Genomic DNA, 15,982 nt, shown 5'->3' with positions numbered 1-15,982 from the left:
TTGTGCGGCCGGCGCGGCGGCGGGCGCGGCGGCTCGGGCTCCTGCGCGCGCTCGGGCTCCTCCATGCACAGGTGGTCGGGGTCCCCCAGGCGCGGCAGCCTCTCGCACGCCATGCGCTCGGGCCACTGGAAGCCGTACTTCTGCATCAGCGGCGCGCAGCCGGCGCGCGCGCGCTCGCACACGCTGCGGCACGCCGGCAGCGGCTTGGCGTAGTCCTCGATGCAGATGGGCGTGTACACGGAGCACAGGAAGAACTTCAGGTCCGCCGAGCACTTGATCTCGACGAGGGGCCAGTACTGGTGGACCTGGAACCGACGACGCGGCGGGGTCAGCGCGGGTGCTTGTCGGGGGGTCGACGCCGCGACGTCTGCGCGGGAACGATACCGACCTCGAGTCCGGCCTCCTCTTGCGTGTCGTGGTCGAGACCGTTAGGGAAGGACGTGAGATTGTACCCGATGCCGCGACACATGGGGATGGTGATCTCTTCGCAGCGCGGCTCGATCGCGCTCGCGCAGCTGACCAGCGCGACCGCCGTCAGCGCCGCACGCCACATGTTGCTAGCTTTTATAATTACCGCATCTGGAACGAACGCGTAATTGTCTGTGAGTCCTGAGATACGTCGTCAGTTTCTTGAAAATATGTCCGCTGATAAGCCACCATTCACGAATTAGTGAAATTAGTTGAACAATCTTAAAGTATTGTATTGCCGCAATAAAATTTAGCATCTGACGTTACAACAACCTGGCAATAAATATTTTTTAACCCCATTATAGATGGACTCCTTAGTATTTGCTAGCTAAACATTGTAGCTGTAAATTTTACAGCACTAGGTCGGTTATCGACTTGTTCAGGGGCTACTGTCCGCAGTTATTGGGGTGATAACGATAGATAACGTAATATTGGGAATGTGATACGCAGATTTATACCGCGAATGTTTCGAAAATTACTTATTGGATGATTGCGTATTGTTCATTTAGCGATAGGTACTTATTATGAAGTAGACACACGTGGACGAGAGACAACAAGGGTCCAGTGAATGCTTTTGTACTAAAGATGTTTTAATTTCGAAGTAGGTTACATTATTTATTACACTTTCATGTTCTATTCAGAGAACTTAAAAAACTCGAAGCACTTTAAACTTTGCATTTATTTTCCATTGAAAGGAAACGGACATGATAAATCCGTCTTCTTAAGGACATATCACACATAACTTTGTGCTAAAAGAAGACATGCAGTATCCCAAGCATCTGAGACAAAAAAGGAGGAAAAGTTTCCGGAGGTACAGGTTCACCCGACGTTCAGTTAAATAGTTTCTATTTATTTCGGGCGAACACGCCCGCGTAAATATAGACCGAAGATTAGCCCGCGTGGTTAAACGACAGATGTGGCAGTTTAGAAATCGTTAATGCCTAATGTAGTGTTGTCTCTGGGAGCTTTGTTTGGATGTAAAATTCTTGCGTCAAGACACGGAATGTTAGTGTATATGTACCTATTTCGATTTGATGAGTTTGTTAGTGATAGTCAATTATCCTTCGAAGTGTTTAACTAATTCTTTTATGCGTTTTGTTGTTTATTTGGTTGGTTCCTTAATTAATTAGTTTGTGACGAAAATTACACATTATACAACTTTACGATTCAAAGCACGTAAGCAACGGCACCAGTAAAATAGCAGGTTACATTGTTGAAGTCGCTAAAGCCCACACTGGGTATATTAGTGAATCCAGATATACCAGTTCCTACTGGTGTATTTGAATTCAGCCTAAAAGTAGACTAAAATAAACTGTCTAATCTATGACAGCGTGGTGCGCCTGCGACGCTCAGTTAATGCGCTTTTAACGACACACGATATCGACACGTGGCCGGCACGACGCCGACCGACGGCCGATGGTTAAAATTAAATTAGGTGTTTCGTTTGATAGCTTGTGGTTACTCTGTTTGTTCAGTTAATTAAACTGTAACGTTACGAAACTAATCGTAAAATAGACTCTGGTTTCGTTTTAGATGATGCTGCTGGAGAAGACGGCGGAAATTTCAACGCGGTAGAGTAACTTGATTCTTAAAAGTTCGAGTTAACACAATCAAGCGAATCATAACAATTTTCAAAAGTGAACCGTGTTTAAAAATTTGTACGTACCTAATTTGATTCATAACCGTTCGTATAATTCTTTTCCACGCTAAATCGAAAACATTTCGATATTACAAAGAATAAAATGTACACACATTAGGTTATTTTAGTTTATGCAGAATCACTTTTCTATAAATCTCTATACCATAATGAATGATGCAACGTTGTAATTCTTCAACATGCGGTGCGGGTGCGTTGCTATTTCGATTATTATAATTAATTTAGCAGAAACTATCCGCAAAGGGCGTATCGTTCTAGCTCGCAAGTATAAAACCTGTTCTAGCATGCAATGCTGAATGCGTGAGAGAAACACAAAATGCGATTCGAGCTGGATCTCATTCGTGGCCACTAAATAAACAATACCGTGTAAAACGAGACTTCTCGGTATTGAACTGACCGTACAAGCTCATACAATAAGGTTGTAAAGCTTTAACAACACTGGGAACACTCGTAGAACTATAATTCTTAAAAGTTACCTAATTTAAGAATATTATGGAAAATAATCTTTTATTAACCGGCACGAACTCAGTCACATATTTTTATTTCTGAGGTAAGTACATTACACTTGAAATCGTCAATTTGATAATATACTCATTCGTAAGGCAGATTGCCCTGAGACGAATGAGTACGAAAATCTAAGGGTTGCTCTTTGTAAATAGACTTCTGTTCACATTTGCAATAATATTATATTAAATATCATAGATACAAATAAGCTGCAATTTCTGCTGCCAAATAGTAATGTGGACATTAATGCGTTCCGGTTTTGAAGGGTTAAGAGTGCTGGTGAAATTACAGGCTCTTGGGACTTGTCAAATTATGTCTCAGGGTGACATGACGATTTAAAAGTGGCACTAAAACTGCTATGGACAGGCGTGTCGCACCACGAAACGCACGATTTGTCCATCCTGTCACTTGGTATCAGAAAAAACTTGAGTGTAAACTTTTTGTTTTTACTAAAGTTCTAAACCTTCTGTAAATGGCATTTTTTGTTTGTCAAGCAGCTCAGCGCAACTATGTCGCTCCTATTTGTTAAAATAATAAAAACTGCCTCAGTGGCCGAACGGTTACCATGCCGGACTGTCACGCAGAGCTCCCAGGTTCGATTCCCGGGCTGTGAGAATTTGTATGGTCTACATTTATTTCTCTCGTGAGTTTGGGTACAATTTGTGGTTGTTTATGTCTGTCCATGGCACCCGCAACACAGGGTTCCCCTAGTGCGGGGCTATGTTGAGTGTGTGCGTTATTAAAATCCTGCTTGTGTTTTGCGATCAATTATTTCTTTTGTAACAAGAGCGTTTAAGGGTCGTTTTCAGATAACCTCCAAAAATATGTCCCTTTCCATAACTTTTATGTTATTACATGAATGCTAAACATTATTTATGTAATATGATTGCTTGCTTACTTACTCTGTATTACACATAAAAAGACTACTTTACTACGTCAGGGTAATAATAAAAATTAAAAAATGGACAATTTTTCATTCATTGGAGCCCGTTTCACGTCGCCTAATTTTAAGAAAAGAAGAAAAAAATTTAACACTCGTGGAAATCGCAATATTTCCCATCGAGGATAAACTCTAATAACTTATACGTCGAATACATACCGTAACTTTCCAATTTATTATAAACAAACATGTTTTCTTGGGAATACAAAATGTGTTTCAATTTTTCTTATCATTAGTGTCAATTCAATTAAAAGCATCCTAATAACAAAAGTTCATATCGCATCGCCTTCACCCTTCGCACACGTGAGAAGGGGCTCCTGTAGGATTGGAGTGTATACAGTGAAGGAACCTGTGCATCTCCGTTGTAGCAAAAAATCGACTTAAATACCAATTTCAGCGCTAGCGACTAAATCGTTCTCATTCATGTAAAGCAATCTATCTAAATAAGTATTATGTAATAGTTTTATAAACTTTATTGTACATCAATTAGACAAAGGAAACTTAAAATCGATGCACTTTTATAACGGTCCAGCATATTTTACACACTTGACAACTAAAAATGTATCCAAATATCATTATTGTCGCTCTCATTCTTGTCTACTTTTAAGTCGAATAGTTACTTTAAGCCAAACAGTTACTTGAAATGTTAAAATAAATATAACAATTAGAGAGTGATAGTGTGTGGTGATGACGGTGGGACGATGATGATAGTAGTGATGATGACGAAGATTGTGATGATGATGTGAATGGTAATGATGCTGATGATAATCGTGATCATGATGATGATGTTGATGGTGGTGATGATGATATATTGATATACAACAAAGTTTATATGATATTAACAAAATACTTATTTAGATTTATTTACTAATTACATGTAGATAGATAGATGGTCTTACACGGATGATGAGGATTTTGATACAAGAATTTATATTAAAATTTTTACATGTTAAATGTTTTTTTGTGAATGATAAAATGTGTGTTGTAATAATAATTCCTCATTACTGTGCCGTCTTTCTTATTTATGTTTATGAGAAAATCATTCGTGTTACTGCAATCTCATTCGTGTGACCTAAAATATCTTTTTTGTCGTATTTAACTAAAATATTTCTGTGATTTTATAATTATTGACATTGCTTGCACTTATTTGTACGTTTAAGACCTTAAAACCAAAAGAAAAAAGGGTTTTACAAAAATCACTCAAAAAGTGCCATTGAAATTCGGAAAGTGAAATTCACCCTTAATGAGTGGAAAATTTTCTCGTAGTCACCCGACTACGAGACACACACAACAGCTCTAACAGCTCTAACAGCTCTAAAACACGCAAAACTAATAAGTATAAACGATGCAGCGCACTGCAATGGCACGCGCAGGATGTGAGACGTGAATAATTACAGACTACTGGGGATTAAGGTGCATTTCTCTTGTTTCATAATAAACAATGCGTTTCAACGTGAGTCTTGCTTGCTTTAACGAGGAACAGGGGTTCGGGTCGCAGCGCAGGCGGCGACAATTGCTCTGCGGCAAGATTAAGACTAGAAAAGAAATAATTTTAACTCGTTTGTACGGAAATTCACTTTGCTAATTGGTGTATATATATATTAACCGACATTGAAAAAGAATAAACGTATTTTTGTTTTTGTGTGTATGTAACGCTATTTTTATTGTAAAGAGGTTAGGTTAGAGGCCCTATTCAAATTCGAATAACATATTACACCTATAAGAGAGGCGAATTAGGCGGTGAATCCAGTTTAATTGGATTTCAATAAAACTTGGAATCATCATCATCGTCAACCCACTTATACGTTCCACTGCCGGGCATGGGTTTCCTCTCAGTAGTAGTCTAGTTTCATCACGATGGTTTTCTTCACCGAAAACACACGGTAAATTTTAAATTAAATTTCACACATAAATTCCGAGTACCTCTCAGGTGCGAGGCTGGATTCGAACCTACGACCCTCTGCTTGAGAGGCAGTAGGACAAACCAATAGGCTACCAAGGCAAAACTTGACACACAACATCGCATACGTTGCTCTGATCCAAAAGTAAGTAGTTAAAGCATTTGTGTTATTGAAATCGAAAACAACGACGGTACCACAAACACCCAGACCTGAGACAATATAGAAAAGTTAGTTTTCTATACCATGAATACCGGTGTACAAGCGACTCGACCACGAAGGCCGTCAAAACATGCAATTAGAACGAAAATAAAATGTTATGATGACCTGATTTCATGATGGAAATGGCAGAGAGATGAGAGGACCTCCTCAACAGTGTACAGTAGTTTATTGTGTTTGGGCTCATTATACTCGTTTTGACGAGATCTCCATCTTATGCGTTTCAGTTGTCGTAGAGGAGGCTACTGTAGCGCAGCGAAAGCGGACCTTGCGGTCTTTTTTTAAAAGTTTTATTTATATATGTATCATCATCATTTCTGCCTGTTTGCACCCACTGCTGAGTATAGGCCTCTTTTCTATTGCGCCATTCTTTCCGGTCCCTTGCGAGTCGTGTCCAGTGGTTTCCAACTATGGCCTTGATTTCATCAATCCATCGGGTGGGTGGCATGCCTCTTGGTCTTTTTGCGTCTCTTGGCCACCATTCAGTAACGGCTTTCGTCCATCTTCCATCGTCCTTTCTAGCTAAGTGCCTCCCACCTCCACTTAAGCTTAGCTATTTATATTATATGTATAGTCGGGAAAAATACTCGCAGTAGACGATTTTATTTTATTATTACCGAACTCATAACAACTGAGCCCCTACACTATACAAGCTCTGGTTAACAGGAACTAGTAAACCAATAACTCAGTGTTACTGCGCAGACGTGTTATCCGCACTGTGCGCACGCGCAGTACTCTTAACTTTACCTATAATTTCGCTTTAACTATAATTGAGTTGTTTCCGCACACTTTATAGTTCTTGAGACGCAGTCTTTATGTTTAGTGTTAGTTCGAACCTAGGTGAGAGGTGAGTCGTTCACGTGGGCGGTTGGTCTTACTTCCTTTAAGTTTTATTAATATTGAGGATTTTGTACACTCAGTCCCATGTAGTGCTACACAAACTGTCAGTTTCTACACTGCATTTCTTTACGCGTGGCTCACCGTACCTAACATACTTTTTAGTGTAACCTACATGCAGAATAGGAAGTAAATATCAATGGGAATAAATAATTTATTAATTTTCCTGTATCGTTCCAAGGACATACACGACGGATTTTGTACATACTTACCTGATTTGGTCATAGCTATTTTCAGTTATTATTTCGTTGACGTCCACTTTTTGTATTATTTTATGGTAATTCATTTATTGAAAACATTCTCACATAATGGATTTCTTTCTGGATGGACAACAATCTTTGCTTTTGCTTTTGCTTAAATAAATTAGTAGCAGTAAAATAAAATTTTGTAGCGGTAGAACTTCTTGAGTTCGACCAGGGAATGTGAAATTACAGGCATATGGGACTTGTTAACTTATTGTCTCAGGGTGCCAGGCGCAATGGCAGTGATCTTTATGATTTAAACTGAGCGTCCGTCCCGCCACTCAGTATTATAAAAAAATAAGTTCTGCGTCTGTTACAACGGTCTATTAGTTACTAATTTGTACTAATTCCAAAAACTCGTGTTTTTTAGAGTCAATTGTGCTCATACTTAAAATGGTATCGTAGCGGTTGCGTAGGTTTTGAAACGTGTCAAATTCATTGCACGATATGTTAACATTTGCTTTTTATAAATAAAATACACTCTCTATAGTGTAAAGTAAGCTCACGGTCCCCTGACGTATTTGTTACAGATCACGGAAGAGATATACCTCATCTCGAATTCAATTTGACTGCCTCTGTGGCCGAACGGTCAACATGCCACGATGACTGCCACGCAGAGGTCCCAGGTTCGCTTCCTGAGCTGGGAAAAATATTTGTATGGTCTACATTTATTTTTCTCGTGAGTTAGGGTGTAATTTGTGGTTGTCTATGTGTGTGTCTATGCGTATGTAAAGGACCTATTGAATACAGCGGTTCCTGTAATATTTGGAGGTAAGTTTGTTTTTTTTTCTGGAGGAATTGTTAGGAGTCATACCTATATAACCGAAACAAATTGTTAAAATTGGTAACATACAAAGTAAGTCACAGACTATAACTTATGGCGTTCCACAAGGATCAATTTTAGGACCATTGCTTTTCCTTATCTATATCAATAACATAACCGAAATAAGCCTAAAAGATGATGTGACATTATACGCAGACGATACCGGTTTGTTCTATTTTGAAAATTCGTTGGAATCCATTATATCTAACGCCCAGAATGATTTGAATGTTCTTAATGCCTGGTTTCATGCCAATCTCCTCACAATCAATATTAAAAAAACCAACTACATCTTTTTTTCTGCAAAAACAAACAAAATACCCCAGTACCTACCACTAACAATAAATACTTTACCTATAAATAGAGTATAGCAAGAAAAGTACCTTGGCCGTATAGTAGACAGTAACATGACATGGAAACCGCAGTTACAAAAAATTTAAACAAAGTTGCTGTCCCTTACGGGAATGTTACGCGGTTTAGTAAGATGTCTCCCGATACGAGTACAATATAGTATATATAACTCTCTAGTGAAACCCCATATTGACTACCTCGTAGAAGTGTGGGACACTGCCGCTAAAACAAACCTGAATATGGTGCAAATAGCGCAAAACAAACTAATTAAGAGATTATTTAATTATGACTATCTTGCACCTACAGAAATGATTTATAAAAATACAAGAATAATGTCTGTAATTAAAACCTACGTATATAAAAATTGCATCTTGATTCGGAAAATATTAACAAAAGACATACACATACAAATAAGCTTTACTAAAAAACATCAAACACAAAATAAAATTCTTCGAAGCACAAATGATTTAAAACTACATGTACCAAGAACAAATTACGGCAAAAAGAACATTATGTACGAAGGTGCTCAATTATATAATAAACTACCAAAGGATATAAAACAAGCTAAATCAATGTTCACCTTTAAAAAACTTCTACATCACTATATAACCCATAATTTTCATTCATCAAGGTAAAATAAATAAAAGACTATAAAAACTGAAAACTATTTAACCAAAGTAAAAACCACTAAACCTAAATTAAAAATATTGCTCAAAAACATAACCTACTATAACCATAACCTATTATAAAAATAAAACGTAGTATGAAATATAACCATAATTTTTACTATAATTATACAATATTAAAAAGTTGAACGAAGTCGCGGGTAGCAGCTAGTAATAAACAAAATTTTTTATAAAAATTTTAATAAATATAATAACATACATCAATAGCGCCGATATGTCAAAAAAAATCAATGTCGCTTCCAGATGCACGCAGTCCTATATCTGTTAAGTTTGGAAACAGAATAAATTTATACCCTATGTAGAATTTTAAAAATTAGAATTGATCATCACACTACTTTCTTATGCGATAGTATACAAAATTGTAGTCTTAGTGAATTTAATTTAATTTTTGTTTTTGTACTAATTTATGTCTTTTGTAATTTATAAGTGAGTTACATTACAAAATAAGCTAAGTGTTTGTGAGGGTACGCTATAAAGCCCGAATTTTTGGCTAATACGAATGTGAAATTTGTCATGTACGTGAATTTTGTAATAATTCTTATGAGAGATAAATATTTCTTAAATCGGTAGGAATCGTGTTTTCACACCGTATAGTAATCGGTGTATATTTTCAATTTTACTATATATATTTTCCAAAGTGAGAGAGAGAGAGAGATTCAACACTTTCACTTTTATGCGGAGTCAACCAAAGCCACAAGTTTTATTCTAATAAGGCATAGTTGGGTGTTAGTGGTAACGTGTAATGGTTCGAATCGCAATCGGGCGAGCTGGGTTGACGCCCGGCCGGCGATCGGCTGGCCCATAGCCAACTATTTAAAAGCTTATACATTACGAGTTTGGTGCGACTGGCTGGAGTCATACTTTGCATAAACATTTTGTTTTTAATGTGTCGTGGCGAACTGAGCAATCGTCCAAATCCGCGCTTAATAAGCAAGTGACACACGCCCGACCTCTGTTAAATTAAATAGGTATATTAAATTGTTCGATAAAATTACAAAATACGCGCCCAGTGTCTTCACGGCTACCATTTCGTTACTCGATAGCGCTCAAGGAGGAACCTCAAGAGTAAAATGGATGAAGGCTTGTCGACAACCTTAAGTGATACTCCACGACGACGGTGTTACGAATCTGTCTAGTAAATGTCTATTTATCCAATTGTAGCTGTCGGGAAACAAAAGCCGGCAGAGCGGTAGTAGTAAAATTTTTCGTGATTCGGGACAGGCTACGTCTAACTAGCCATACTGCCAGATGTTAGATACATAATTTTTCTTCAATAATTTAATTTCCTGACATTTTTTCCTAATTTTTCTTCAATAGTGTAATTTACTGACATTTTTCCTGAATTTTTTTTCGGTAGTATAATTTTCTGATCGCGGGAAATCGTTTTATCTTTACGGTGGCGATTTTGAAATTAGAAGACAGAAGCAAAGAGTTTCTTTGCGAATGAGTGGCAAATTAATGAAGTTAGGGTGAAGCGTGAATTTTTAGTTAGAACTCTGATCGAAACGTATCGGAAAGAAAACCAACAAGCAGACCACTATTCTGCGATTATCGAGACCTTAAAGCTTCGACGCCACAAGAGTGCAATTGCCAATATTTGAAAAAAAAAAAAAAAAAAAAAAAAATTAAAACGCAAAAATGTTTAAACCATTTGTAAGTATAACGATGTTGATCCCTCTTTTTTAGGATTAAACTCATGCTTCATGAGCCTGTGTGGTAAAATGTTGAAGTGAGTAATGTCAAACAATGCAATGTTATAATTCCGAGATTGACCATAATATAATAATAATATAAACTCTTGGAGAACATGGGAAGGCCCTTAAATTGTGGTGACTAACTGTCCACGCGATTTCTATATTCTTGTACCACAAAAATCTGTCGTTAATCTAGTAATGAAAATACTTGCATACAACGACGCGCACGTGGAATCGTAGGCTGCTACCGCTGCAGTAACGAGCCAGGAATGTTTGCAATCAATACGCTGACTTTATGGCCACAAGTCGGCAACTGCCGCGCCCAAATTGAAATATTACTTCGTATATCTACTATACAGAATGTAGAACGACTTAAACAGACGGAATATGAATTTACAGTATAACGAAAAAATAATACATTTTACTTCTTCTTTAAAGCTCTAGGGCGCTGTGCAATTTGTCATAGGAATATTTTGTCGCCAACGAATTCAACGTGGTGAACTCATTGCAGCACAACTAAATTCTATTAGGTAGTTCTGTCATGCAGAGAGAATGAATGCAAGAGGATAGACGAGATAAATTTTCATAATACGAGTGTGAGCCGGCGGCGGTAAGTGTCTCTATTACAGCGAATTCAACACGACCAAAAAAAAGACCACTGATGCGGCGTAAGATCTGTGGGCTGTGGTTTCTGAATAACCCGATGTCAATCTATGCTTTATATTGTATCATAAAACAAGTTTATTTGATCATCACTCTGTTAATACTCATGTAAAATAAAACGTCTATTAATTTTTTGACATACGTCAGAAGTGCATGTGAATGATTCTTTTTTTGTTGGAAGGAGGGTACCTCCAAAGTGGTCCCATTTCATTTTGAAGAAAATCATGCACCTCTAAGGGTGGCTGTTCACGCATGAAGATTCATTTTTATAAATAGCGCCTAAATATTCTCCAATTCAAGGCGTTTTTCTCTCAAATCACTACTCAATATACTTTGAGTAGTGATTTGACCGATTTTTATTATTTCCTGTGTCAAGTCCCGTATAGTGGCGAACTAGGGGATACTTCAATTAAGCTTGGCAAATAGACGTAATTCCACGTATTTTTGAGGTCGGTTTTTTTAGTACTCTGTACTGAGATTATGTCACATGAAAGTCGTAAAAATAATAGGTACGAACTTTATATAAAATTCACGTAAATGTCAAATTTTATAACTCCTATTTAAACGTAAAAAAGCTGTCGACTGATTTAGTTCGTAGAATCTTTAAACTCCTCTTCTGGACTCCAATTCATTCATTCAAGGTCATTGTGATTCCATACTCTTCTGAGATTATATTACAGTTATCATAATATTTGCTATTATGCTAATATTTCGTTGCAACGGCAGTTGAATTTCAATAGAGTGTTAGTAGTTTGGCATCGATGGCATTCATTCATTCTTTCAAGCATTGACAATCGATAATGCCTTACTAAATCTTAAATTATACCTCGTTTAAGCAACAATTTACTTTTCAAATTAAATTTATTTTTAGCCGACTTCAAAAAAAGGTGGAGGTTCTCAATTTGACTGTTATTTTTTGTATGCGATAATTCTGGCATTCGTGAACCGATTTTGATGATTATTTTTTGTTGGAAAGAGGGTACCTCAATATCGATCCCATTTAAACTTGAAAATATATTCTAAGAGTGGCAAACTAGAGGAGGAATCCGGCTTCGCGCACTTTACGGTAACCGGTTTCAATAAAATAGATATAATTCCGCGTACTTTTGAGGTCGGTTTTTTTGGTATCTTTATGTCAAAAAATTAGTTGACCACGCCATCGATATGGCAGCTGAGTAGCTCGGTGGTTAGCCACTGGCAAGTCACGACTTAACTTTTAGCAGAATATCAAATGTTTGTATCCTGCCTGAGTTGAGATGATTTAAAATTAGCAGACTTGGGGGTCCGAAATGTTGTCATTTTGCAGATGTGGCCTAACCTTATTATACCTAGGGTGCGACATATCATTTATCTTCTCGCTGTCTGACATTCTTGACGTGGAATCCTACTCAGCTTTCAAAAGCGAACAGTCACCTCTAATCGTTGTATGTCTGTCTTTTTTATATATGAATACAGATTGACGTGAGCTACGGTCTAAGATGTGAAATGCTCTGCCGAAAATACACTGTGTTGGAAAATCAGCCTAACACTAGTCAGAATTGGGAACATAACGTTTGATTAAATATAAGGTCATAAAGTTAATAATAATAAGAAATTATTTATTGAATAATTTATTGTACAAAGGAATAATTTAAGACTAATTATGCGTATCAAAGTAAAATATAAAACGTATACCTGAACTAGGAGAATCCTGTATTTCAGGTACAAAGTACTAATTATATAGGTATATAACAATGACTAAACAATACAATGCAAATCATGTACCTATACGGCTAAATTAGACAACATTTATTTTGGGATAATTAATAAATTCTCTGTACCATCGTAGGATATGTTTTGAAGGAATTCTTGTGGAATTTTCTTAACCTTTATGTAAAAAAATAATATAAGGCCAATTTGGCGTTTAATTTATTGTACAAAAATGGCCCAAGAAACACATAGTTGTAGTTGTCTTGTAGAATCCGAATAAAAAACAAGTCGACATCGTAAAATTATGAATAAAATTAGACTTAGGTCATACCTAATTATTATGAGATTCCAGCAAAATGATAATTTGAATTTCAGTGGGTAGTTATATAGGTGTAAGGGGTAATAGATGCAAATGAGTGAGGCGGCTGTGTAATAGTGGACTATTCATATGCGTAATTGAATTTGGCTTTCATATTTACTGCAAATGAAATCAACGCGGTAAAAAGAGAAGTAAATACCTTGATGTCAGACAATTCATGCAGAATTATATCCGGGACTATATTTGACGCCTTAGTTTTGATCGAAACTTAAATAGCGCTGTTGACGTGTTCAATAAGACTGAATCTAAATTTCTAACAGCTCTGGTTACTATTTGGAGACACCGCCCAAAGCTGTTGTGGTCCAAATTCCGAACCTTACTTTTGGCCGGTGATCGATTTAACCCTTATATGGCAAAAACTTACATGTTTAGTTATAAGTACTGTTATTGTAAGTTGTAATATGTAAATGTTTATTAATAATAATAACGCACACTCTCGTAACCCGCACTAGGGGAATCCTGTAGCGCAGGTGCCACACACAGAGAAAACCACAAATTACACCCAAACTCACGAGAGAAATAAATGTAGGCCATATAAATATTTCTTGGTACCTCCTATTAAGCTCATCAAGCCTGTGTCAGGAGGCACCGCTCATCCATAGCTATAAATGTACATTTTGCATTTCTTACTTAATATATGTACCTATAGATGACAAATTTATCAATGCGTACGTGGTTTCATATTTGTAATTAAACTGAACAAAAAGCACCGTTAAGTTTCCAAAAAAACGATTCATTACGGTGATTCTAGATCTATTTCATAAACTGCGCGTAACTTTAGCACAAGGAAACGCAGAAATTAGAACAGTAGTAGTCGAAACCTGGAAGGTGCAACTAGCATCCAGGAAGCGTGAGTCGTAAAGGCGCCCGCGCATGTTTTACGAGTTGCGCCCCGCTCCCCTCCCCGACGGGTCGTAAATAATACCTATACGTTTTTACGTCTCCTTACGGCTTTTTACACAAAAAATATCGGAGACCACAGCTGGTAATAAAGATTTTTTTGTCCTTCCGAGCACCAACCAATGGCATGTACTCGTAACTGAAGGTGATCAGTTGTCTTCAGAAAAATTATGTTATGGTTTGTATCCATATCATGAGTATTCGGCAGTACATTTATGAAAATGAAATGTATATACATAGTTCTTAGGTTTTCGCGATCAATAGAGTAGCAGTCGAGCTCTTTATGAAAGAGTTCGTGCAGAGACGTACTGCTACCTTATCTATTTCAGCCGCCAAGCAATAATGTCTTGTGTTCCGGTTTTGAAGGGTAAAGGGTGCAGGTGAAATTACAGGCACGTGTGACTTTTCAACTCATGGCCCAGGGTGACGGGTGCAGTGGCAGGGCGTCTCAATTTTTTGTGGTTTACAGCTCTGAGTGGCACCGCACCAGCCCCACGCCTCAGACGTTCCGTCACTTGGAATAAAAAAATCCGGCTCCGATGGTGAGAGAATCAATCTTCAGCGTTAATGACATACAAAGATAGGTCGTCATAATAAACCTCAATATGTCCCAAACGAGCCAAGAAGGTCATATCGCGATAAAACCGCTACATTCTCTTGACTTTAAAATCCCTTGTAAAATCGTTATTTACGAGCTAAAAGGCCAAATGTCGCCATTCCTGTGCATTTTACTACCGTTCTAAAATTCTAATTGATTCGACGTGCGGCAGAAAGCTTCTTTTTGAGAATCTTCGTTTCGCTTACGTTTTTATTTCCAAAACACTACTTATTTATGTTTATTGAATAACTAGCTGTGCCTGCGATTACGTACTCGTAAACGTGTACGAGTTACATCATATTAATATATAAAAAGTACATATTGTTTGTTGATTATTACGTACATTCACCATTCACAGACCGCTAGAGGCGCTGTACAATTTGCCATACAAAATAAAATGTGTATACGCTGTCGTTAGATAATTGTTTACTGGAATAAATACCATAATAGAGACAATTAAAAGTTTAATAACGTATTTTACCTGGTTGAAAAAAAATGTGACCCGTGACTATACTTGATGACACTCTTGGAATTTGATATAATTCAAATTAACTATTTTAAATAGAGTTCCAGGTGTGATTTGTCAAAATACGAATAAAGACTATGGATCAGTAGAGCTCCTTGTGAAAGAGTTCTTCCAGGGAAGTACTGCCTTGCCTATTTCTGCCACCAAGCAGTAATGACAGCATTACTGCGTTCCGATTTTTAAGGGTAAGGGAGCTGGTGAATGCCCCTCAGATCTTTGCGATTCATTCATTTCCAGCAGGCGATCATTTCGACTTGTTCGCCCGTCATTTGTGTATCATGAAAAAAAATGCGTCTATGTCGGGGCTCAAATTCAAATTACAGTCTTAAACATTAGGTTAGAATTATTTGAGTAGTTTGTGTCAGTAAAAATGTGACGTAAATTTAACACAAATCCCGAAAATAAACAGTTAACATTAATAAACAAATACCAATAGAAAGGAACGCCAGTTGCGTCTTAGGACTTCTGGAAATCGGGACGTCTCGCGCAAATCGGGACACCAGGAGCTACTTTCTGTACCTTACAAATCAGCACCATTATAAAGTCGTGCGTCTGTTTTTTATGTTGCTTGATCAAAGATTTTTTATTGCAATAAAAGCTCAATGTTCCTAAAAATTTGTTTACAACACAAATTGATGTTATTTAATGCTTAGATCAACACGACTGGCAGTTTGTTGATCGCACTGAACTAAACTAAAAATAAACCTGAGACATTTACCATGTAACATTTCACATACATATTTTGTTGACTTCATTTTCAATTTCCTTAACATAATTTTTCGTATTATAGACATGACACTTTTAACTCTTTACCACTTAAGCTTCACGATGAACAATGAAACGTGATATCT

At 37.3% G+C, this 15,982-nt stretch overlaps 1 protein-coding gene across 1 annotated transcript in view; it reads right to left on the bottom strand.

Annotated features, from left to right (window-relative positions):
* The window catches only part of LOC113234011 (frizzled-2-like), a 30,440-nt gene that overhangs the window by 2,392 nt on the left and 12,066 nt on the right, over positions 1-15,982 (bottom strand). Inside the window, exons 2-3 of the mRNA XM_026469239.1 lie at positions 389-579; positions 7-305 (exon numbers count right to left, since the gene is read on the bottom strand). Coding sequence (XP_026325024.1) covers positions 7-305; positions 389-553 — 464 coding nt within the window. The 5' untranslated portion in view covers positions 554-579. The remainder of the gene's footprint in view (positions 1-6; positions 306-388; positions 580-15,982) is intronic.

The sequence above is a fragment of the Hyposmocoma kahamanoa genome, unplaced genomic scaffold (assembly GCF_003589595.1).
Source record: "Hyposmocoma kahamanoa isolate Upper Pololo Valley unplaced genomic scaffold, ASM358959v1 81, whole genome shotgun sequence".
NCBI classification, from domain to species: Eukaryota; Metazoa; Arthropoda; class Insecta; order Lepidoptera; family Cosmopterigidae; genus Hyposmocoma; species Hyposmocoma kahamanoa.
This window is presented reverse-complemented; position numbering and strand designations above follow the sequence as displayed.